The following is a 24,238-nucleotide window of genomic DNA, read 5'->3' on the forward strand; positions in this document are numbered from 1 at the left end:
TACTATTTTATATTTTCCTCCTATTTATTAATAAAATTTCACATATTTTTCCTAATCATTGTTACAATTAATTTTTTAATAATAAATTCTCTAACTTCAGTTTATTCTTCCATCAATTCAACAACAAAATCATTATTTTTTTTATCTTTATCTTTTATTTAATAATAAATTTTCACACATGCTTTTTCCTAACCATTATTACAATCCCATTTAAATATATACATCAAGGGTGTGTTTGATAACAAAAATTAAGTGTTAAAATTAATTTTTCAACACTTAATTCAATTCAGCTTGTTTTTTAGATGAAATTGAAGTTGACTTAATTGATTAAGTTAAGTAAAAAATTTATGCTTATGTTTCTACTGAACGTGCTCAATTGAGGGAGTTTTATTATATTTGCAGAATTGCCCGTGAACATTTGAGAAAATTTCAAATCAGTCCATTTTTATATTTTGGGAAAAACTGGGTAAAAGATGGGGAGATCGGGGGCGGAAGTGGCCGGGATCGAGGCCATCACCGCCCCAGACGAGGTCGTTGGCTGCACGTGAGGTCACTGACAACCTCGTCTGGGATGGTGGTGGTCGAAATTTGGGGGCCACAACCCCCTTCCCCTTTTCTTCTCTCGACTTTTCTTCTTTTTTATTTTTTTAAATTTAAAAAAAAACAATTAATCTGGGGCAAAAGTTGAAAGAAGAAAAATATTATGGGCACTATGTAATTAGGATGTAATAATGTAAAATATTTTAGCACTTATTTCACCAAACAAAATCAACTTACTTGAATAAGCACTTATTTCAATAAACACTAAAATTCAGCACTTAATTTTCAATATTTAAAATTGAGTTGAAACAAACATACACTAATATTTGGAATGGAATGGAGTTAAACGCCACATAATTATCGAGCAACGGTCACGAAAACTTTGGACAATGCTAATGAAAATTCTAAGTTCCTTCAGTTTCTTTAAGGAATCATTGGTTATACTTAAAAACAAGTGAATCAATTCAACGATAAGCCCCCCATCACAACCGGTTTATTTGACGATATACATGTACAGTGAAATATGTATTTCTATATAAAAGCGAAAGAGCATAATATGAGTATTCGATTTGAGAACCCCAAATCCATTCTATAACTCCCAGTTCCTGATTAAGCCGCATCTTAAGTTGTAACTATGTGATATTCTTCAAGCTCAATATAAATTCTCTATAAATACTTCACAAAATTCATTTTATCAATTGTCTTTTTATTAACTATGCTTTTTTTTTTACATCTCTGCCTGACATTTCAACTTTTCATTAGTATTTATAAATATTATAGAAGTGCTGTCTTTCTATAATATATTGTTTGTTTCATATATCTAGAGAACGTATTTATTTATTGTTATTATGATTTTACTTATTCGACTGCTGTTTTTTATTATCTATAAGTATTTATAAGTTATATGTGTTTATTCCCTATAAATAAGATTTTCCAACTGTTATTAAACTGGATAGATGCTAAATCCTCCGTTTTGAATCATGCAGAAAGCAGATACAAATGGGATACATGTATTTTTTTTTTGCTGAATAAAAATGGTACATACGTAATTATTATTAAAAGCATGGCATTTATTGTAGCAGAGATATTCGGAGGAATCGGAGGCTACAAGTGCATGGGTTGAAAACCCTGATGCAACGTTGGATCCAGAGTTCGTTGATTTTAACTTTTAACTTTAACTTTAACTCAACACACTACACAATAAAAATATATATTTTTCAATTTAAAAATTTTAACTTTAACTTTAACTCAACACACTACACAACAAAAACACACGTTTCCCAAGTTAAATTTATAATCACATCTCATTTGTCCTTTTCCACAATCAAAATTAAAATTAAAATCAAAATAACTTTAACTCTGAATCCAAACGGCCCCTGAGTATTCGAGATGAAATCGAAATTCTCCTTTTTTATCTATCTATTTATTTATTTATTTATTTTATTCATAATTAAGAATTAAGATAAGGGGAGATTCCTGGAAGGATAGAACTTTGATACTTTGAATTTGTTCCTCGTTTTGTCTTCGTCCGTCTTCTTCATTGTCCTCTCAGTCCACTTCGGCTGCTTCCACCCATCCAGTCTCCGCTGCGACTGTGAGACCGACGGCAGCCTCTCCGTCTCCGCCATTTCCTTGCGAGACCGTACCTGCAAGCCAAACCGAGCTTCGGGCGCTTGACCATGGAGAAGATACAGCACACGACCGTCCGTACAAACGGCATAAACATGCATGTTGCCACCGCCGGCTCCGGCCCCGACTCCATCCTCTTCGTCCACGGCTTCCCCGAACTCTGGTACTCTCTCCGACTTCGAGAACTCGTAGCTTGATTCCGCTTAATTTGGCCGGAAACAATCAATTATGAAGTGCACGTAGTTCGACTTCGATCACTCTGTCACCAAATTCCCCTCTAACCTCTCATGAGAAATGAAGGCCATCTATGGTCGGCAAATGAGAATTGGATTGCTTCCGGATGAATCTCACTATGCAAAAATGTATAACTTGATGGGCAAATTTTGATCAGAAATGTAGAAATTGATGCAGAAAGACACGTTATTGTTCCGTAAACATGTGGACTTGACACCGTTGAATGAATTTCACAGGTACACCTGGCGCCACCAGATGGTCTCCCTCGCTGCCCTTGGCTACAGAACCATTGCTCCCGACCTACGGGGCTACGGCGACACGGATGCACCGCCCTCACACGAGTCCTACACGGCCTTCCACATCGTTGGGGACCTCGTTGGGCTTCTCGACTCGATGGGCATCGAGAAGGTTTTCTTGGTGGGGCACGACTGGGGTGCCGCGATCGCTTGGTACTTTTGCCTGTTTCGACCTGATAGGATCAAGGCTTTGGTCAACATGAGCGTTGTGTTCCATCCCAGGAACCCGAACCGGAAGCCTGTCGATGGGTTGAGGGCTATTCTTGGGGATGACTACTATATTTGCAGGTTTCAGGTATCAATCGAGATCAATGTTAAAGTTTCCTATCACTGCCTAATCGATCAGTATTGCCCGATTAGTCATTATTTCTAGCTCCAGCCAGCTTCCTGTTTTGAGGTCAGGGCTATTTCTGGACGAGATTACCAAAATAGTTTGGATTCTTTTCGCTGTTTAGTTTCAATTGATTTGAACTTACATAGAATATCATCCAGTACGTCATTGGTAGCCAGCTATTGTTGGTATATCTGAAAATGGAAGTGTCAAACTGCCTCAACCCATAATGACTTTGTGGCCTATACTCTTTATTTCTTTGCTCTGAATTAAATGCTTCGCTGGGTACAAGCACACTTTCTCACGAATGCGAGGTCTTGAAACAATCTTAGTGTGTCCAAAATGGTTTTAAGAATTCTGAATAATGAATATGATCCTTAATTTATTTTAACCCTTCAATAAACTGTTTACTGTGTTAGTGTTAATTTATAGAAAGGCTTAAGCAAATTGAAGGGAGCATTTTAAGCAGGAGAAAGGCTTGTTATTATTCATTTAAGGACTTTGCCTGAAAAAGCTCCGAAGTGAGAGCTTAATCGATGGGTTTTGGAGCAAGCTTCAGAAACTTCTTCGTTTGGGTATTGCTTAAGTTGAGGAATTTGATCCATTGCCAATTATTACAAGCTCTGCTATAGGAGTTTTAAAAAGATAACAATGATAAATTTGTCACTGGTTACTTTAGAGCAATCACTCAACCTCCAGTTTCATCGGATTGTTGACAAAAACGGTCTAATAATTTGTACGCTAGGTTGGTTTTACGAAACTGTCCGTGACTTGCATATAACTTCTATATGCTGTTGGTTTTTTTTATCTGTGATCATGGATAATTCCTGTTGTTTATCTCTCTGAAGGTTCCTTCTTTTATGATTCCGACACAAAAGTCTACTGTAGCAGAACTCTTTGTCATGTGCTGTTGGTACACTCCTTTGTAGGCACCTGGAGAAATTGAGGAAGATTTTGCACGTGCTGATACTGCAAATATCATGAAGTTTTTTCTAGTGTCTCGTAATCCCCGTCCTCCTCAAATTCCGAAAGAAGGATTTTCATGCCTGGCCAACTCTCGTCAGATGGACTTGCCTTCTTGGCTCTCGGAGGAAGACATAAATTATTATGCCAGTAAATTTAGCGAGAAGGGCTTCACTGGAGGATTGAACTATTATCGAGTTATGAACCTGTACGTACTGCATTTTCTCCTTAAACCTTTTAACTCTCACTTGGCCCTTTATGCAAGCTATGAAGTCCAGTCCTATGTTCATTTTTCTATGAGGAATATATTCTTCCTTAGAAACGTGTCTTTTCTACGAGGGCATCCTATGTTTGCAATTGCCTTAAGAGGAAGAGCATTCGAACTTGTTGCGACGTTTTTTTCTTACATGACACATCACCTTGTTCGTCAAGGTTATGGGATTGAATTGATGAGGTTACTGTTGGCCCATTTGATACAAGTGAACCCCAGAAGTCATGCTTCTTATCATTCAACCATTCCAAGAGGACCGATAGTGTTGCGGTCTAAGCTGACAAAACTAACTATTCCCCCCCTTCGATGTTGCAGAAACTGGGAGCTTACAGCACCATTTACAGGTTTACAAATCAAAGTGCCAGCCAAATTCATGGTTGGGGACCTCGACATCACCTATAATACTCCTGGTACCAAGGAATTTATCCATAATGGCGGCCTAAAGAAGCACGTGCCCTTCTTGCAAGAAGTGGTTGTGATGGAAGGAGTGGCTCACTTCATCAACCAGGAGAAGCCAGAGGAGGTTACTGCCCACATCTACGACTTCATCAAGAAATTCTGAATCGGGTGACGGACGACTCGCCCTTCTGCTGACATATCTAAGTCAGAAGTCCGAGTGAAGGTCTCGTGGTGATTGGCTGTGTTCTCTGATGTCCTTTACATGGATCCGAAGCTTTTGCAATCCCCTATTGATTCTGCTCGGTTGTTTGTTTATAGTGTCAGAGCTGATTCCACAGAGAACAACGAAAATTTGAGGATTGATCCACCAAGTGTTTCCAGTATATGAACGTATTGACAGGTCGAATAAAACTGCAGACATGGAATTGAATTCTGATACATATTTATGGCTCAAATTTAACCGCTGTGATCGACTGAACTTTTTACATCAAATTTGCCATAGATTTTCATTAGTCTAGTCCAGTAAAATTTTCTTTTCTAACTTCCTTACCCCGATTGCACTGGTTTTCCTTTTTGTTTCTGCATTAGAACGCAACAAATACTGAAGCAACAGAAGAAACATTCATTCATAAGACCTTTGTACGCACTTTTTTTTTTTTTTAAATTCGCGCTTGTCGACCCGTTGCTCTAACCAACGGGGAAAAGCTCATCAAATTCAAGGATGGATAACAGGGAAAAGCGAGTCGAAATTCAAGGATTGATCTGTCGATGTTTTTAAGCGTTCCCAGTATCTGATGTCGTCAGGTCGAATGAAAACTAAAGCCATCAGACTGATGTAAATTTACAGTTTGATGGCTTTTATGTTGAAGGGCGAATGAAAACTAAAGCCATCCTGAGAATTGTAAGTCATTATCGGCTGATCTTTACAGACCAAATTAGTACTAGATTTCGACAAGTCTAATTTGGGCTGGAATTTTAACCCCGTTGCACCCCTCGCTTCTTCCGTGTAAAACACTTGCTATGGGAAATTGACACGATCATGTACTCATAAAGCACCAGTAATGAAGAACAAAACGCCTGAACGAACGACTTACGTATATCCATGCACATCAAGTCGTAAATCAATGTCCAAATACAAGATAAGGGCTTACGTAGCAATTCTAAGCGACTCATACGCATCAGTTATGATCCAGGACCTACCGACAAACCGAACAATGATCATTCCCATCCGATCGTACGAGCAGCTTCCAGGGAGATGATATCAAGTATAAGAACTGTTTGGATGATAGAATTAACGTTTGTGGATCTTATGATGCTCGGGGAGGCGGAGCAGCCACGGGCGCGATGTAAACCGTAGACTGACTCACCCTGGGGGGTGGAGGGGGGCTTGGCTGTACTCTGTTCTGTCGAATATTTCTCCTTATCCCATCATCTGCAAAACCTTAGATTTGGCATAATTTACGTTAACTTTGCATGAAATGAAAAACAAATTACCCGAATTCGGCATAAAAAAGATTCGTCCACACCACGCCAATCGCGACGATTGAATTTTACCGGCATGGGTAAATCTTATGACACCGATAATGATCAGATGTGGTTTGAATTGATCCTTCTGCTCTCAGAGGTCTTAGATATATAAAGAATCTTCAGGTTTTGCATACAGCAAATCGCTGATATTCAAGTACCGTCTTTTTTCATTGCAAAAGTTAAAGATATATACTGCTAAATTTGGGAAAAATGATCCGATCTCTTTAAGGAGCTGTCTCTTGCCTGTGTATGTTGTCAGATCACTTACCAATCGAATCCTATGAACGGCTTCGTAGGGTCTGCAATTAAACCATAAATCGATATGTACATGTTTTTTTCTCCAAACTAACACCATTTTTCCATCTTGAGCGCGAGCTTTAGCTAAATTAAGACGTACTCTTCCAATATCGGAGGACAAAAAAAAGTTGCACAAAGCAGAACATTTGACATGACCAATTTGCAAATATAGAGGAGGCGAGACGAACCTGCATTAACTCGGAAAGGCACTGCCCCCAGGCATACGATAAGAATAAACACGATCGCGAGAAGAGAACGAAAGAAGGAGAGGAGAAGACCCATCAGGAACTAGTATGTTCTGGATGATGTGAAATGATGGAACCTGAGGCTTTCTTCGTAGGTTTGGCAACCATGTTGAGTAGTTCTGTTGTGTCTTTCGACTATAGATTCATATTCTTTGATGTTCACAACTGGCCATCAAAAAAGTTTTGGTCGTCCAATATTTTAAATTCACACACTAGAAGGATTTTCTCCAAAACCTGTATATAATAAATATGAAATTCTTGAATATAAACATCTAAAATGATACAAAAATGAAACGGTAGATGGACTTTATTTCCCAAATGCGATATAATATACTGTTAGTGGATGGACTTCATTTCCAAAGATAAATTAATTAGCAATGTTATCTTATTTTATCTTTAAAAAAGAGAGTAAAGGATAGAAACACTTGAACATCTCTTTAACAATTGTCATGATTAACTAATCTTTACGTGGGACACCTTAACTGGTTGATCATTTCATACCTAACATTTAACTAAAACGAGAGTTGACCCCCCTTTTTTTTTTTCTTTTTTCCTTTATAAAAGCAGACTGAGTCTTCAGAAATTGAACTCAAGCAAACCAACGTGAAATAATTTATTTGTTCAATAGCACAAGCACATAATGAAAATCTTGATAGTTACGTAAGAGCTATTTTAAATTTTTAGTTTGTTATATCTCACAGTCGAAAGGAAAAAAGTTGGCAATCGAACAAACTCTGCTAAATTCCTATCTACTCCGTTTCTATTCCCTCGTATCAAACATGTCAAACATGTAAGCAGTGATCACGCCCACGGGAGACACCGTCATAATAAGTATAGACGCATGGAAATATACACAAAACAATACGGCCATTCTATCTAGGGTACGAAGAGGGAATGGTTTCGAAGTACAAAATGGGCTGAAATAGATTGATGACTAGTTCCTTGGTGATGCCAGAGAAAAAAGAACTATATGAAATGGATCCCTCCCAAATTACACCTGGAAGCCCCTGCCGTTTCTCTTCCCGCGAGCCCTCTCAATCTTCTTCCCCTTGGATAGCACGTAAGGCTTGGTGTGGCGGTGTGGGACACCCGGAGCAGGTCCAAAGCGCTTCATGGCCTCACGAGCATTCCTCCGGCCTCTCAACGGAACCTGCAGCATTCACCGGACCGGTATTGTCATCAGGAATTGATAAACCTAACCAGCTGGATAAGCTTCAAATCTGAACAGGTACTACTTAGATCCAGAAGAACATAGGTAGAAGGCAACAATATTGAATCAGCTCAACTGGATGCCACACAAATTTAGTAAGCTCTTCAGTACTTAACCAAACTACTCAATACAAGAAATTTTCTCGATGTCGGACTCGGATTTTCCTAATGACCATTGAACAAGAAATTTCTCCCAATAATGTCCACTCACAGAACAATGTGGAGCTTCGAATTTATGAACTTCCAGAAATGAATGAGTTTCCACAGACTTCAGCAATAGGCTAATCCTGACCGACACAGATGTCATTCATAATGATAGGTTTATGCCTCGTTTGATTTCATAGTCTTATTTTAGAATAATTTAACTCTACCCACTACAAAACAAAATAATTCATATAAAGTCAAAAAGTGAACCCTATTTATATCACTTTTTTTACAACAAAACAACATAACTCATACAAAGTCAAAAGGTGGGCCTCATTTATATCACTCTTTTTCAAAATCAAAATTTGATTTTAAAATTCTACTATGAAACCAAACGCAACATTAGTCTCCACGAATCTTTTCAGAGCGTGTCTATGCCGGAGTACTTCTTTGAGCTAACAGAGCAATCAGAACATGAGTTGAAGAGCGGCAAGAAGGCTCAAAATCTCACAAGGGGCCAGTGATCTACTATAATGAACAACTTAAGTGACAGGAAAGTCTGATTAATCAATTTACATTCTCTTCGAACTCAATTAACTTTTATTCATGATACATATATATATCCAAAAGAATCTCAAGAGAGCACCTAAGACATAAAAATTATAAAAGTAAAAGTAAAAATCAAGCAACCTAAAACTGACTAGGGATACTAAAAAAATCAAGAATAAACTTACAATTTGCCCCTCGACAAATTGATGTTACATTAAATTAGATCTCAATAAATTTTTTTACAACAAATTGAACATTGACAGATTAAGTGTACATCAAATGACTCATTACATCTGTCTGCCGTCCAAGAGTGGACGAAAATATCTAATGTGGCACTATTTTTTTTTCAATCAATTTTGATTTTGACCTATTAAATGTACATAATATTGCCCCTTCTGTCAGAAGATTCCGTCAAGTTTTTAACGGCAGACAGACGAATAGACAATATGATGTACATTTAATAAATCAAGATCAAAATTGATGTAAAAGAAATTTTTAGATCAGATTTGATGTAAAATCGATCCGGGGCTTTTTTTTTTCCCCCCAAAAGAAGGAGAAATACTACTTACAAATAAACATATTATAATCGGTACTTTTACTCAAATTTCTATTTCACTAAAAACCTTATAATGAATACCAACAATAACCTAATTCATCACACGGTTAAAAGATCAAATAACTAGGTTATAAACAAATTAAACGAAAAAAAAAAAGAATTATTCCAAGGCTCAAATTGGCTACTAGGGATTTGCAATTTCTTCGTTGTTATTAGGGGTGCATTCTCCTACTATCTTCTTCCCAATATCCTCCGCATGGAAGTTGGTTGACACAACAGACCCAAATTAGCCTCATCTCAAAAATATTCCTTCACCTCGTCATCGTCGAACACAAGTCGTGCCAATGTCGTTTTCCCTAGACCTCCCACACCCACGATTGGGAGGACAGAAACATTCTCCTGAAAATCAGGATCGAGTAAGAACTCAATAACTTTCTCCTTGTCCTTGTCTCGTTCAATCACATACGGGTCAGACTTGAAGGGAATAGTTTCCGACCTAGCTCGGTTCTCCACCAAACTCCCCATAAGATTACTATTTCCCTCGAGCTGAAAACAGGCGCTTCTATCATTCCGAAATTGCATCGATCCTCTCCCTAATCTCCTTGACTCGATTAGCCATCTTACCGGGATAAAGGAGCTGGTTGGAAGAGGAGAAGAAGATACTCACCTCATTGAGGATCCGGCTACCTCCTCCAGTCACTCTCTGAAGGCGCAAAACATCAGTAGAGAGCTCAGCACTGACACCGCGTCCTAGTCCGATCTCCTGAGAGACGAGGAAAAGAAGGTGTCCGGTGAGGGACTCCACAACACTCCCGAGAACCGCTTCGGCCATAGTTGCAGCCAACGGATTGACAATCAAAGGAAGAATTAAGACGAAGAGGGAGAAACACGAACTAGTGATAGATCTCTTAATAATGCAGGTAATGTGCAGTACTGAGTGAACTCTGAAAAATGCAACTGAGTGACAACTGGTAGCCACTTTTTCATAACTTTTTGACTAACTAATCTGTGAAAGAAATTGTGGGATCAACTCTTCCAATTCATATCCACAATAATTGGTCGCGTTTTCATGTATGGACAGAAATGCAAGTGGGGCAGTCAGCCTGGCTTTCACGACCTTTTTTTTTTTTTTTTTACTATTCCCTCCAATTAGGCAGCGGATCAGTGGGGGGGGGCAAAGAGTCTTTGTCCAGATGGTACAAGTAAATTGATCTGACAGAAATCAATGGCGAGCGCTCTCCTTTTTAATTCCTCTCCTGTTGTCATGAGATGCTAAAACAATAATCATCAAATTGGAGGCAATGGCTTCAAAGTTCAAGCCACGACGAGATCCCAAAACTGTGATTCGGTGTCACTTTCCGATCGAGAGCAGGGCACAAACCTTATACAGGATCTCATTTGCATAACTTTTGTCTTTCAAGATTTGAGCTCAAATAGGAGCGAGATTCAACGATTAAATGTGACTCTATTTCTTAGGTTGCGTTTGGCTTCATAGTAAAATTTTAAAATTAGATTTTGATTTTGATTTTGATTTTGATTTTGAGTGGTATAAATGGGATCCACCCTTTGACTTTGTATGTGTTATGTTGTTTTGTTGTGGAAAAAAGTGATATAAATGGAGCTCACTCTTTGACTTTGTATGAGTTATTTTGTTTTGTAGTGGGTAGAGTTAAGTTAGAATTGTGATTCTAAAATACCATCTTGAAACTCACCTCATTGATGTTGCATATTATTAAATGTAGGTCATATTACCCCTTCCGTCAGAAGGTTCCATCGAGTTTTTAATGACAGACAGACAGAAGGGGCAATATGATGTACATTTAATAGATCGATGTCAAAATTGATGTAAAAACCTTTTTGATGTCAGATTTGATGTAACGGCTATGTCTTGATGGGCAAATTGTTAGTTTACTCGAAAATCAACCGATCAACTTCCGCAATAATAGCAAAACGCCCGGACATGCAAAAAGTTGGGCAAAAATTACCCCAAAACCTAAATCTAACGCTGTCCGCAATGTTAAAACCAACCAAAAAAAAAATTATGGACAATAAAAGAAAGGTTGAGAATACTCACCTGGTCATCTAAGAACAATTGGCCGTGTTGTGTCGTGCTATCTTCTATTTCTCATCATATTTGTTCTCGGTTGTAGCTCCATCTCCCTCAACATCTTCCTCTTTATCGTGCTTGGTTTCAATTAGAGACCACTCCATCAGTGCCTGCATTACAAATTACTCGCAGCACATCATCCTTATCACAATCATTACGCAAATTATTGTAATCATCAAACGAAATACTCGAGAATCGAATGGAAAGAAGTCTACAAAATAAAAAACATTATTCATTTTTAGTTGAAAAGATACCATTTTGGTTTGGAACTTGACTTTCCCTTATTATATATTGGAGAAAAACTCCCTGATACACTTGCAGGCTTAGGAAAGACAAAAATGAGCCCATAACCTCAAATAATTTCATTCACAAATTTGTTCATGTTCGGGCCGTTAAATTCAATTCCCCTCTCTTTTGTAGCAGTTCAAGCAATAACTTCATCATCAAACTAAGATTCATCTTTTTAAAACACAATTTCAGCAAAATTATTATCCAAATGCATACCCTAGACTCAGCCTTCCTCTTTTTATTAGACATCGCAGGTAGAATATCGACTCGATGAGCACATGCAATGCTTCAAAGCAATTCAAAGTGACGTACTAGCAAGCTCCAATTCGGCATAAGAATTTTGGTTAAGGGCGTGAAGGCTGCAGCTCCTATTTTTGACAGCTGCGGCTCTTGCACCCTGCGACCTAACCTTGAGTGCGGAAGTACAGATTCGCGTGGCTGCTGCTGTATTTTTCGTGCGCGGCTGCAGCTCCACTTCTCAGTATTTTTCTGACACGAAATTACTCGAACTACATGAAAGGCAAGTGAAAAATAGTGAAAGGACCTACAATAAAATTGACGAAAATTAACTACACGACTAAGAAAAGCCAAAGAAACTTGGATTAACTCCCAATTAGCGTCAAATTTAAAGCCAATGGCTCGACGTTGCAGTATTCTCAACGGCCCATTGATTTTATCGAGGATGTGCTCCTCTCGATCCGAATAATACCATCGTCGCCTCGATTGCCATTTTAGCTCCTTCCTTAGTCTCTAGACTCTCTTTGAGTTCTTTGTATAGCCACTTCAATAAAGTTTTCATCCATCTTGCACATTTCTTAAATTCTCGTTTCACCTGTGAAGGTACAAAATTTGTAATTAGTTTGGGTAAGTGAAATATTTCTTATGGCTATGGCCCAAAGTTGCTCTAATTGCCTTTGTGTGTCCTAAAATTTCACACAAAATCTATTTGGCACCATATAGTTTACATATACGCATTCAAGCCCTAAAATTTTACGAATGGAATATTTTAATTAAATATACATGTCATGTTTAATTGTTGCCAAAGAAACCATCTTGAAGGGATTTTGGTCGAAAAATTCATTAAGTTTCCGCATGTTATGGGTGGGCGTGTGTTGAACCAAAATAAAAACACAAAGGTGGGTACGGTATGTAGACTTAAATTTTCCTGGTTTCTAGTCACAACCATCCTTGCAGCTTTGATGTCTTCCAACACGAACAAGAACAGACAAAATCCTAAACTTTTCGTACGATTCCCACAGACGGCATCAATGTTACAGAACTGTGATTTGGGTTCAATGTACGTGTGATCCTCGTGCTCTCGAACAACCTGTAAAAGCGGAAGATCGGAGTATTGGCTCAATTTTCATCTCCAATGCTCAAGTCAACTGGAGTTCTCACAAGAACAATAGTACGTAAATTATGGACGATAAATGTACCTTGATATTTATACACGATCATGAAAATATTTGTTACTTTACTCAATGGGATTCTCGATATATTACCTGGATATTGTATCTTCTCAAATCAGGAAGGATATTTGAGTTCCACACCGACACAGGCCAGCCGCATGCTGCGCTAGGCCCTCCCTAGGCTCCGTTGAGCCTAGCTGAGCTTCGCCCCGTAGTGGGCTTGAGAGGCCCTCACGGCCCATTAGATGTCGGGCTCAAAACCCGATCCCTAATAAGAGATATGAACTTCACGAACTTTTTAGAATTTGGTCGTCTGTTTCACCAAAAAAAAGAAAAGAAAAAGAAAATAGAGATGTCGGACATTTTATCGATAGAATGCCAGCTAACTCGTACGTTTTTACGGGAAATCAAAGCTTAAATCTTACTAGAAGTAATAATTTCAGAAAATCTTGTACTATGCCACGATATGAACTTTGAGGCAAAATTCAATCCCCCAAGAAAAAACTTCGAGTCAAAATTATATTAACTTTTGGGTAAGTTCTACAAATACCATATATAGTCTCGTTAAAAGGTAGTGGCACCCTCTATTAAACTAGGACGATAATATCTCTATTTAAGGACGTTGATACCCCTTGTGAATTCTAAAAATGGACATTGAGCCACTCATCAGTGGTATAACATGACCTTTTGAAACTCTAAGGGGGCGTTTGAGCCCATGAAAAAATTTCTAGCGGTGTCAGCGATGTTAAACAGAAGGTGTACTTCTTGAAACAGTCTGGGATATCACTATTCTTCGACGAAAGTACATAGAGTATTTGTGGAATTTGCACTATTAAATAATTCTTTTACTGTTTTTTTTAGATAGACAGGGGTAGGCCAAAGAAAATTAAAAGATACAAAAAACGGGATATAGATGTTCCAGAAATATTGTCTAGTAACAGAGGGTCTACACCATAAGGAATCAACAAAACAAAAAAAAAAAGAAGTGAAAATCCAATGACGAAGAGACGAATCTCGTCGCAAGCCAATTCACACATCAATTTCTCTTTATGCAACATTATATATATATAGTTTCTCTTTCACTAAAAAAAAAATTATATCTATAGTTTCTCTTTCTCATGTAATATTGCATGTACGCTTGCAGGGGCAGCTGTTCTTGAAACAAAACATGTTCCATGCGACATGTCAAGTGGGCACCTACACGTTTCAAGAAGTGGAAAGCACCTGTCCCTCTCTCTGCCCGATCCTCGCTTCTCAGTGCTCGAGGAGTGTCGATGCTCAGTTTTACTTGGAAAGCATATACCTATAAGAGGTTGCTCCAGGTGGCAAATTTGTTTAAATTCTCAAGTTGAGAATTTTTTTTTTCGATTACAAAAAAAAAACACGAGTTTATAATAAAAAAAATGGGACCTATGAATTTAGTATAAAAAAGTGCATAAAATTTAATAAAAGGATACATGTAGTTTCATAATAAGAGTTGAGAATTATAATCCCACATTAAAAAGATGAAAAAATAACCATTGATTTATATGAGATTTGGGTATCACCATTTATTAGCTTGAACTTTTAAGTGAAAATGAACAAAACTAAGCTTAATGAAAATTCAATATGGTATCAGAGCCGTGGTTACGCGTATACAGGCCCACGCGCATGTGGCACCCACACCACGCCAAGTCCAATATGTTGGGTGCAGCCAAAGTGCGCCTCGTGTTAATCCCCCATCGCCCGAGCACCGAAGAAGAGCTCGGCTCAAGGTCAATTGTTGAAGAGTTGGTGTTTAAGGCCACGTGACAATGTATAGGTAGAAATAGACCACATGTTGCACGTAATGATGAGTGTTGGGAATTATAATACCACATTGAAAAGATGAAAGAACAACCATTAGTTTATACGAGGCTTGAGTACCACTACTTATTAGTTTGAGTTTTTAAGTGTAAATGGACTCGAACCCGTATAAACCCAATAGAAATTCAATAATAAGAATCGAATCTGAAATTTCAAAATTATCCGTTATACGTGGACTATTGCATTATATCTCCTTTTTCAAATTTAGATGGAGGCTATTATTTGGCTGAATACAAAGAAAGGGACCCGATTAGTGGCACGGGAACTTACCCTTAACTCGAAATGAGAGATATGGGTTCGGCTCCAGGAATTCTCGTACCATTTTACTTTCCTCCTTCTTATACTAACTTCGTTCACATTTATTCTCTTTATAACCGAAAAAGAAATTAGATTAATTTTTTTTAAGTAATAAGAGAGGTCTATAAATTTAATACAAAAATAAGTAAAATGAGATAAAATATTCTATATAAACTAAAGTAGAGTTTTGAAAGGCTCTATAAAGAAGAGTAGCAAACACAAATAGAATGATGTTTTAATATATTGACTCAAATCAATTTTTTATTATAGTTTAAACGTTAAAAAATATAGATATCCTTAAATATAATTTATTTTATATGAGTAGCCCTATTAGGTTACTGTAAAGTTAGTGCTAAAAATATAGACCTACAAGTAGAAAATGAATGACCTACTTTCTATTTGAATTCATAAAATTATCCCAATCAACAAAAATGTCTCAATGAATCCATGGTTTAGAGCTAATAGATTATCAAGTAAAAACTCCCGAATTATTTTTATTTCTTATTATATGCATATATAATGATTATGAAATTATAGAAAAATGGGAAGAACTTAGCAATTAATTGATGCAAAAGCTAGCAATTTGATCGACTCTATTCATTTGCACTTTCATATATAGGAATAAAAGTGTTTTTTCTTTCTTTTTCAATTTTTAAAATTAATTTATATATATATAAAAACGTAAACTGTATATATATATATTATATACACATTAAGCTAAAGGAGAGTACTCCTGGCACTCTGCTTAAGCCATATGTCATTCAAATGGTGACTCTTCAAAAAATAATCTAAAAAATCTTCCTCCTTTCTTTATAATTTTAAAAAACTCTTACAACCAATTTTGGGCAATAAATATTTTATATTTTTTTTCAAATTCTTTTATTTGATTCCTACTTTAATAATCATCAAGGGGATATAACATGAGATTGTGAATTTACAAATACAAAAAGCTTAATAAAGTCACAATAATTTTATAATTTATATGATCAAAATGTTTGAAATATGAAATTTTTCATAAAACTACTTCGCAGCATTGTGCTAGTTTCTTTTTCAAGTATTTATATGTTTTGGAGAAAAGAAAAATGACAGAGGGCAAAAAGTGAACAATAAAGAAAAAATTGAGAATAATTTTCAGTTCTAAAAATGGTTTAAGATTAAAAATAGAAAATTTGAAAATTAATTTTTTTATAAGTACAAAAATAAAAAGAAAATAATTGTGTTATCTGGTAATTATCCGATAATCAAATCAACTAATTCTTAAATATTTTTAGTTAAATATAAACAATTATCTTGACGAACATAAACTTGAAGGCCGTAGCAAAGCACGGGTTTTTAATACTAGTGATACAAAAAAATTCACTGTCGAGGAGTAAATCCGAAACCTTTTAATTTTGATCAATTGAGTCAATGATTTATTTCACTGCAGTAAGCCCTCTTCTTCAGTTAAAAGAAATTTTATGGTCTAAAGACAAAGACAATTACCATTAAAAGTTCAAACAAATTGTCCTCAAGTACATCAAAGTTTCTATAAAACACTGTGCATTCTTGCTCGTTTATGTACATATATACAACCGGACAATTACCTCTGCCCCGAAGAAAAATGGATTTCCGTCGTCTCCTCTTCCTCCTCCTCGTCATCTCCGCATCCACCGACTCTTCCGCCGCCGCATCTTTTCCGTCTGCCTATGAGGTCCTCCAGCAGTTCGAGTTCCCAGTGGGCCTCCTGCCCGAGGGGATCACAGCATACGACCTGGATACCGGGACGGGCAGTTTCTCGGCCCAGCTGAACGCCACGTGCAGCTTCGAGCTCGAGAACAAGTACACGATCCGGTATGAGCCCATCATCGAGGGCGTGATCATGACAGGGAGGATCGAGGACCTGAAGGGTGTGAGCGTCAGGGTCCTGAGCATGGTGTGGCTCAGCGTGGTGCGTGTGGTCAGGGCAGGGCCAAACATTAAGTTCTCAGTTGGGGTCGCCTCGGCAGGGTTTCCCGTGGAGAACTTTGAGGAATGCCCGAGGTGCGGATGCGGGTTAGACTGTGAAAAGGAAAAGGGGTCTTCTTCATCGTAGACTTCTTCGTATTCATGGGATGAGGCGATATAAGAGGGTCGTGATGAGGCCATGCTAGCTCTCTTTGTCTGTCTGTGCCACGCTCTTTCTTTGTGGTGATGTAGCAGTTTAGTTTGTTTGTCAAGGACTAATTATAGGTAATGTATGCGGTAGTTGAGCTATGAGAGGTATATTTCTCTATATTGACTAAGCTGCTCCTAACACTACAAAAGTTCCGCTCATATGGACGGACAACTCTGACCCCGAACACGTCAATTCCGTCTCAATTTTGGTCATAGAGACGGAATTGGGACAGAAAGTGGTTTGTGCATATGAACCGTGTTCCAAAATCATAGAGATGAAGGGGAAGGGAAAAGAAATCAACACGCACAACAAAGGCTCATGCACGATTCAATTCTCAATTCTGAGTGACATTTCATTCATATTCCAAATCAATCTAGACAGAAAATCTGTGTTAGTTCTTCAAGAGATATGAATCTGACACCTCAAGGGAAGCGAACTTTGTCATCACTATCCAAGCCAGCTTCTCATCAGTGACAAGCCATTTGGTTTAATTGCCAAGGAAATCTACCCGTGTAATAGTGTACACCCTCGCATGTTTTCGATACTTCATAAGACTGTCGTATTTCTTTATTAGCTAAAAGGATTTATGTTTCATTCCTCTGGAACCCAAAAGAAAAGCCAAGGAAATCTACTACAATGGGAATCTACGTCAATGGTAATGGGGAATTCCGCCTTCCATAGACGGCAAAAACCATGTCAACTCGTCCCCCATGAAAACGACAAACGCTGCGGTTTTGGAATTCCGGCATCATCATGCCCATATCCTCGTCGCCTCGTCGCCCTCTCCACCGACTTCCCCTTTGAGTCTCTCTCTCTGTTCACTTCCATAGCCACAGCCAGCAAATCCATTTTCTAGAGAGAGAAACTGAAGACTGAGAGAGAGAGAGAGAGAGAGAGAGAGAGAGTAGAGCTTCGATGTCGACGAAGCGTATGGCTTTCGGCAGTCTCTGCCTCTTCGTTCTCCTTCTGTCACCGGTAGCAGCAGCCGGCGGCGGTGGCCGGCCTTTGGTTTACGAGGCCCTGCAGGGCTTCAACTTCCCGGAGGGCCTCCTCCCAAAGGGAGCCACGGGGTACGAGCTCGACGAGGACACGGGACGGTTCCGAGCCTACCTCAATGGGTCCTGCAGCTTCTCCCTTGAGGGCTCGTACCAGTTGAAGTACAAGTCCACGATCAACGGGTACTCTCATAAAACCAACTCTGAATTTCGGATATATGTCGAAATTCAACGTTGTAGGATAGAGGACTGACCGCCGTACCTTAATTATTGAATCGATTCATGTCTCCTGCCCCAACATTTGATTGTATTTCAATTGTTTTTATGCATTTGTTTGTAGATTTTGTCTAACAATGATGAGTCCCACCATGTAGAATGGAGTTAAACAGGGAACAAATAACTAACTAGTGAGTGTACATGGAATCTCGAGGTCGGGCTGTAATGTGATTTGATATTGTTGAATGATCATTGCCATCTTTTTGAAAAGTTCAAGCTTTTATTGGTTAGGCGAATGAGCGCCGGGTGTTGCATTCTTGAATGATACGGTGTCAATTGTCAAATGATCGGGCAGTGGATATACGTTATTATTGTTAATTGTTATGCGATTGACAGGTACATATCGCAGAACAAGCTCACAAAGCTGAGCGGGATTCGTGTGAAGGTGCTGTTCGTGTGGCTGAACATAGTGGAGGTAGTTAGGAGAGGGGATGAGCTCGAGTTCTCAGTGGGCATCGCATCGGCTTCTTTCTCAATTGATAACTTCTACGAGTGCCCGCAGTGCGGGTGTGGATTTGATTGCTTGAGTGGCCAAACGAGCAAGCTCAGGACAAACCTTTTTGCTTCTTCATGATAGATTACATCAAGAGGTCAGTACTTGTTGTCCAAATAACAGCCGTCTCTTGGTCGAGTACGGTATCTCGGGCAACAGGAATGTTGTTCTTCTCATTACTTGCCCTGTAATATAAGAGAGCTCGTAAAGGAGCAGATTGTACAAGAAAAAATAACAGCATGATGCTTCACTTGCCATGGTACGAGGTTACGAACAATTGAAGTGATTTGGGGGCGATGCAGATAGCGGATTGTTTTAACATGGGCGTCTGACATCATTTTCTTTTATTGTGTGGGCAATTCTATAGCATGGGTAGTGAGTTTCGACATAATTGAAGAAATTGCTTGGTCATTTAAAAAACGTCGATCTTTAGTTTGCTTTGACAGCCAAATGGTGCGCGCGAAACATGCGTGTTCCAGCTCTTGCCATGTCTGTGAGGGAGCTACAGAGTTCCATGTCTTTTGCTTTGGTTCAATAGCAGCATCTTCACCCTTTCGTTGATTTTTTCTCTTATGAAGAATGATCGTGCTTGTGCTTTGGTGGATATTAGCAGTTCTCTTTTCTGGTTCTTCCTAATTAATCTTTCTGAAATGGATGATTCGGAATATACATGTTTGCTTCTCTGTAGAAACTATAGAATTAATTATATGGATGTTGCCGCTGTTAAAATTAGACTGATCTTCTTCACCATCATTCATTTGTTTGTGAAAAAACACGCGGCTTGTCCTTCCGAGTATATTTCTGGGTTGGAAATTCGGGATGTTGTGTTGGGGTTAGGGATGTACTCAACCAAACAATAACGCAGCGATTAATCTTCCTCCCCTTCTAGTGTAATCGAGATAGGAACTAATCAAATCAACCAACAAGCAGTAAAGTAAAACAACACCAAGAATTTTACGTGGAAAACCCCAATGTGGGGAAAAACCACGGGACCAACTCCGAATCAACGATCCACTATGAAGGTTATACAATGTCTTTCATCAAGGGTAAACCCTTGGATCACCAAACTCAAGAGAAACACTCTCTTGGATCACCCAAATACTAAATTCGTCACCCACACCGGGTGGTTCACAAAATCAGCTGAAACAGCACCTACAGAGCTCGAATAGAAATTCTGACCGTTCAGAAGTTAGCCCCACGTGTTGTGAAGCTGCTGTCAAATTTCGTCCCAATCGGAGTTCGTTTGATGTCCCGATCGAGGTTTGATCTCCAGCTGCGCGCTGCCCCTGTTGAGCAGAATTCGGCTCTGCTCTTCCTTTGTTCTTTGTGCTGTTTTGCTGCTTGCAGCTCTTCTGCCGCTGCTGTCTACCTTGTGCTGCTACTGCAGTCTGCTGCTGCTTTTATACCTCAGCTGATTTGCTGAAACAAAAACCCTAATAAAATGGGTTCTTGGGCTTATTAAGGCCCGATAAAAGCCCAATACAATTTGAGCCCAACTTCCTCCAAATTGGAGGGATACCCAACAAACTCCCCCTCCCGACTATTTGGAGGCTTCAAGCATACCGGCTATACTTCGGCAAACATGAAGTTTCTCCCTAGCGAGAGGTTTTGTCATCATATCAGCTCCATTCTCATCAGTGTGCACTTTGTCTAGCTTCACCAGCTTGGACTCCAACACATCTCTAATCCAATGAAACTTGATATCGATATGCTTCGACCTCGAATGGAAAGTGGGATTCTTGCAAAGATGAATGGCGCTTTGACTATCACAGTGTAGAACATACCTTTCTTGCTTCAAGCTCACTCCTGCAAAAACTTTTGCAACCACAACATCTCCTTGCAACCTTCGGTCACCGCAATGTATTCGGCTTCCGTTGTAGACAAAGCGATGCACTTTTGAAACCTTGATTGCCATGAGATAGCTCCCCCTGCAAAAGTCATCAAGTATCCCGAAGTGGATTTCGGGAATCGATATCTCCTGCCATATCTGCATCCGTGTAGCCCACTAACTCCGGCTTACCAGTGCCAAAGTGTAAACACACCTTGGATGTTCCTCTGAGATACCTCAGGATCCATTTAACCGCATTCCAATGCTCTTTCCCCGGATTGGAGAGAAAACGACTTACCACACCAACAGAATAAGCATATCTGGCCTTGTACAGACCATGGCATACATAAAACTTCCTACAGCTGATGAGTAAGGAACTTTCTTCATCTCTTCTTTCTCCTTCTCACTGTAGGACATTGCTTCGAGCTAAGTTTGAAATGAGAAGCAAGTGGTGATGATGAACTGGTTTAGCATTACCCATGTTGAACCGATCCAAAATCTTCTCGATTGTACTTCTCTTGAGAAGCCAAAGTGTTCCACTGATCTGTCAGAAATATTCATCAAGGATCTTCTTTGCCGTAAATCCTTCATGGCAATTTTGAAATGCGCAGTGTTTTGTCTGTTCTATAGCCAATTGATAAGGGATCCACATTTGTAATCGATTACTTCTTTAGAACTCACTATGATCTACGAATATGCTCCATATAGTCCAAGATTGGTCGATATTCCAACTTGCTTGTTTGCCGTTTTCTCTCCTATATGGAGAATGGTAAGGGCCTAACAATTGGTATCCGAGTTCGGAAGTAAAAACCCGGCTCGAAGTCCTCCATATAGTCGAGAATGGGGGGGAATTGTTGGGCCGGTTTCTCTCCTATATGGAGAATGATGAGGGCGGGTGATGGAAGTAATCCCACATGGAAAAATTGAGAGGAAATCCATAGGTTTATAAGAGATAATGGTCTAGCAACCCATTGGCTTAAGCTTTTGGGTTGCGGATGGGCCCGAGTCCAAAGTAGACCTGTGGATTTTTCCTAACAGTGGTATCAGAGCCCAAGGTAACGATCCTGGAGAAGTGCACACGCTATGCGTGGAAACCCACACCGCGCCAAGGCCCGAGTGTGGAACTCGTGGCTAGTGAATGGCCTAACAATTGGTATCCGAGTTCGGAAGTAAAAAGCCCGGCTCGAAGTCCTCCATATAGTCCAGAATGGGGGGAATTGTTGGGCCGTGACCTAACAATTGGTATCCGAGTCCGGAAGTAAAAAGGCCGGCTCGAAGTCCTCCATATAGTCGAGAATGGGGGGGAATTGTTGGGCCGGTTTTCTCTCCTATATGGAGAATGGTAAGGGCCTAACAATTGGTATCCGAGTTCGGAAGTAAAAAACCCGGCTCGAAGTCCTCCATATAGTCGAGAATGGGGGGGAATTGTTGGGCCGGTTTCTCTCCTATATGGAGAATGATGAGGGCGGGTGATGGAAGTAATCCCACATGGAAAAATTGAGAGGAAATCCATAGGTTTATAAGAGATAATGGTCTAGCAACCCATTGACTTAAGCTTTTGGGTTGCGGATGGGCCCGAGTCCAAAGTAGACCTGTGAATTTTTCCTAACATGTTGCATCCTCATTGTATGAGTTCTCTTTTGTCATGCCATGAGATATATATTCTCCAGCAAATGCTTAGGTTTCCTGCTCCATTGTTTGCCTCTTTTTCCTTTTGGCGATAGTTAAGAAGATTCATCCAACAACTATCTGGTTCATACCATGATGCATCACCTCATATATTATCGTGTAATCTGTCAGGGACCCCGAGCGAGTGTTCTTAATCCAACTAGGTCTAGTTGGATACAATGTATATTGCTTAAAATCAATCGGGTTGTGGTGAGTGGGCAGTCTTTCTTTTCGGGTTTAACTGTCGACGTTGCAAAGTTTAGGATGCGTGTATGTTCTGCTTCTTGTTTTAAAATCAAAATCGCGCTAAGGTTGGATTGCACAATCTCATCTGGAAATGTGAATGTGGCTTTTGCTCGCCCAAAAGAACAACTTATCCTTATCCTTTGACCTTATTAATTTTTTTTTAAAAAAAATTAATTATTATTACTAGATGATGTACAACAAATCTGCTAATTTTTCAATGGTGTGGCATGAACATTTTATTACGGGATTTCTAATCTGAGGACATATTTTACGGGATTCTCTTTCCCTTTGTATATCGGGCCATCTATGTACATTATTTTCTTATTAGGATAGATTGATTAGTTTCCATTTTACTGAGATTTATCTTTCAGAACGAGCAGCATGTATTTGTATATATTCATTAACACGTCAATGAAGGATTAAACTTTTCGGCTCAATCGAGATTTAACACATTTCAATGGTTAAGCCGACCAACGCGGCATGATAGTTATCTCGTATAATGGGAAACTATCATCCTGGATTAATCCTAGAGAAATGCTGTAGAAATATCTCATTCCAATGTTTAGTTTATTGGTCGGTAAAGGTTAGCGGTTGGCCATTGCTTTATATATGAAGATGAAATATTTAGGCGAATGCAGATGAAAGTGCTTCGCATCGCATCGTACCATTAACTTTTTTGGGCGCTTATAATTTAACCCAAGATGAATCATCGAGTCGGGCTTTCGTACTGAAAATAATATACGATATTTGGATCTTTAAACATGAGCTAGACTTCGGGTCTTCCATTCTAAAAGCTTGATGTAAACAATTAGTTAAAACTCAAGGTTGGTTGTCTTGAATAGATTAATGACTCAATCAAACAGACAACCGGTGCCCCCTGGGATTAAATAAAATCAAGTTGAGGTGTCCATCCGTCTGTTCCATTGCTTGCCCCAAAGGAACAGTCGGCTGGAATTTAGGAATAACAAGTAACGTCTTTCCTGTCCCCTAATCATTAATCATCTAATCATTAATCATAGAACATGACATCTTCTCTTTATTCTACGAATAAAATTCGAAGCAATCAAAATAAGTTGATTCTGATAATTCGATACATTTTCTATTAAAGTAAGTTCTCGAGTTCAAGTATTATAACTAAGATAATCTTTTATATTAATGAGTCGCTCGAGGCAAATCTTGATTAATGGGAATCTACAGGATTCGGAAAACAAAGATTCTACTGAAGAAAAGAAATCGGAGAAAAACTATAACTTCATGGCAATAAAATACATGGCGGCCCGTGGGCCCCACTCAACGGGAGATCGCATTATGTCATGGACGGGAGAAGTGCTGTAATGCTTTTTGACAAGGTAGAATTGGAAATTTAAATCCAGACGGGCGTCATAACATGAGAAATTATTACATGAACTTAATTGACCACGTCAGTCATGGACCAGGCCAGTCCCTAGCTAACATTATCCAA

The 24,238-nt window shown here is 38.9% G+C and overlaps 4 protein-coding genes and 1 long non-coding RNA gene across 5 annotated transcripts; 3 read left to right on the plus strand and 2 right to left on the minus strand.

The window, feature by feature from the left end:
• The first annotated feature begins 2,033 nt into the window (after nt 1–2,033).
• LOC116190366 (epoxide hydrolase A-like) lies at nt 2,034–5,123 on the plus strand. Its single transcript, XM_031520052.1, has 4 exons — nt 2,034–2,332; nt 2,640–2,994; nt 3,960–4,201; nt 4,580–5,123. The coding sequence occupies exons 1-4, from the start codon at nt 2,220–2,222 to the stop codon at nt 4,824–4,826; spliced, it is 957 nt and encodes a 318-aa protein (XP_031375912.1). The 5' UTR covers nt 2,034–2,219; the 3' UTR covers nt 4,827–5,123.
• Nucleotides 5,124–5,686: 563 nt separating this feature from the next.
• Nucleotides 5,687–6,983, minus strand: LOC116190362. The gene is made up of 2 exons (XR_004152657.1): nt 6,676–6,983; nt 5,687–6,104 (listed from the first exon to the last, which is right to left on the minus strand). It is a non-coding gene; the product is annotated as an uncharacterized LOC116190362 (long non-coding RNA).
• Nucleotides 6,984–7,439: 456 nt separating this feature from the next.
• On the minus strand, nt 7,440–10,187 carry LOC116190360 (60S ribosomal protein L18-like). The gene is made up of 2 exons (XM_031520046.1): nt 9,858–10,187; nt 7,440–7,882 (listed from the first exon to the last, which is right to left on the minus strand). Exons 1-2 carry the CDS (start codon nt 10,020–10,022, stop codon nt 7,724–7,726), a joined length of 324 nt encoding a protein of 107 aa, XP_031375906.1. The 5' UTR covers nt 10,023–10,187; the 3' UTR covers nt 7,440–7,723.
• A 6,549-nt stretch (nt 10,188–16,736) lies between these two features.
• Nucleotides 16,737–17,207, plus strand: LOC116190351. The gene has a single exon (XM_031520038.1). The coding sequence runs from the start codon at nt 16,737–16,739 to the stop codon at nt 17,205–17,207; it is 471 nt and encodes a 156-aa protein (XP_031375898.1).
• A 485-nt stretch (nt 17,208–17,692) lies between these two features.
• Nucleotides 17,693–19,381, plus strand: LOC116190355. The gene is made up of 2 exons (XM_031520041.1): nt 17,693–18,448; nt 18,878–19,381. Exons 1-2 carry the CDS (start codon nt 18,186–18,188, stop codon nt 19,113–19,115), a joined length of 501 nt encoding a protein of 166 aa, XP_031375901.1. The 5' UTR covers nt 17,693–18,185; the 3' UTR covers nt 19,116–19,381.
• The last annotated feature ends 4,857 nt before the right edge of the window (nt 19,382–24,238 follow it).

This window comes from Punica granatum, unplaced genomic scaffold (assembly GCF_007655135.1).
Source record: "Punica granatum isolate Tunisia-2019 unplaced genomic scaffold, ASM765513v2 Contig00426, whole genome shotgun sequence".
In the NCBI taxonomy this organism is placed as follows: Eukaryota; Viridiplantae; Streptophyta; class Magnoliopsida; order Myrtales; family Lythraceae; genus Punica; species Punica granatum.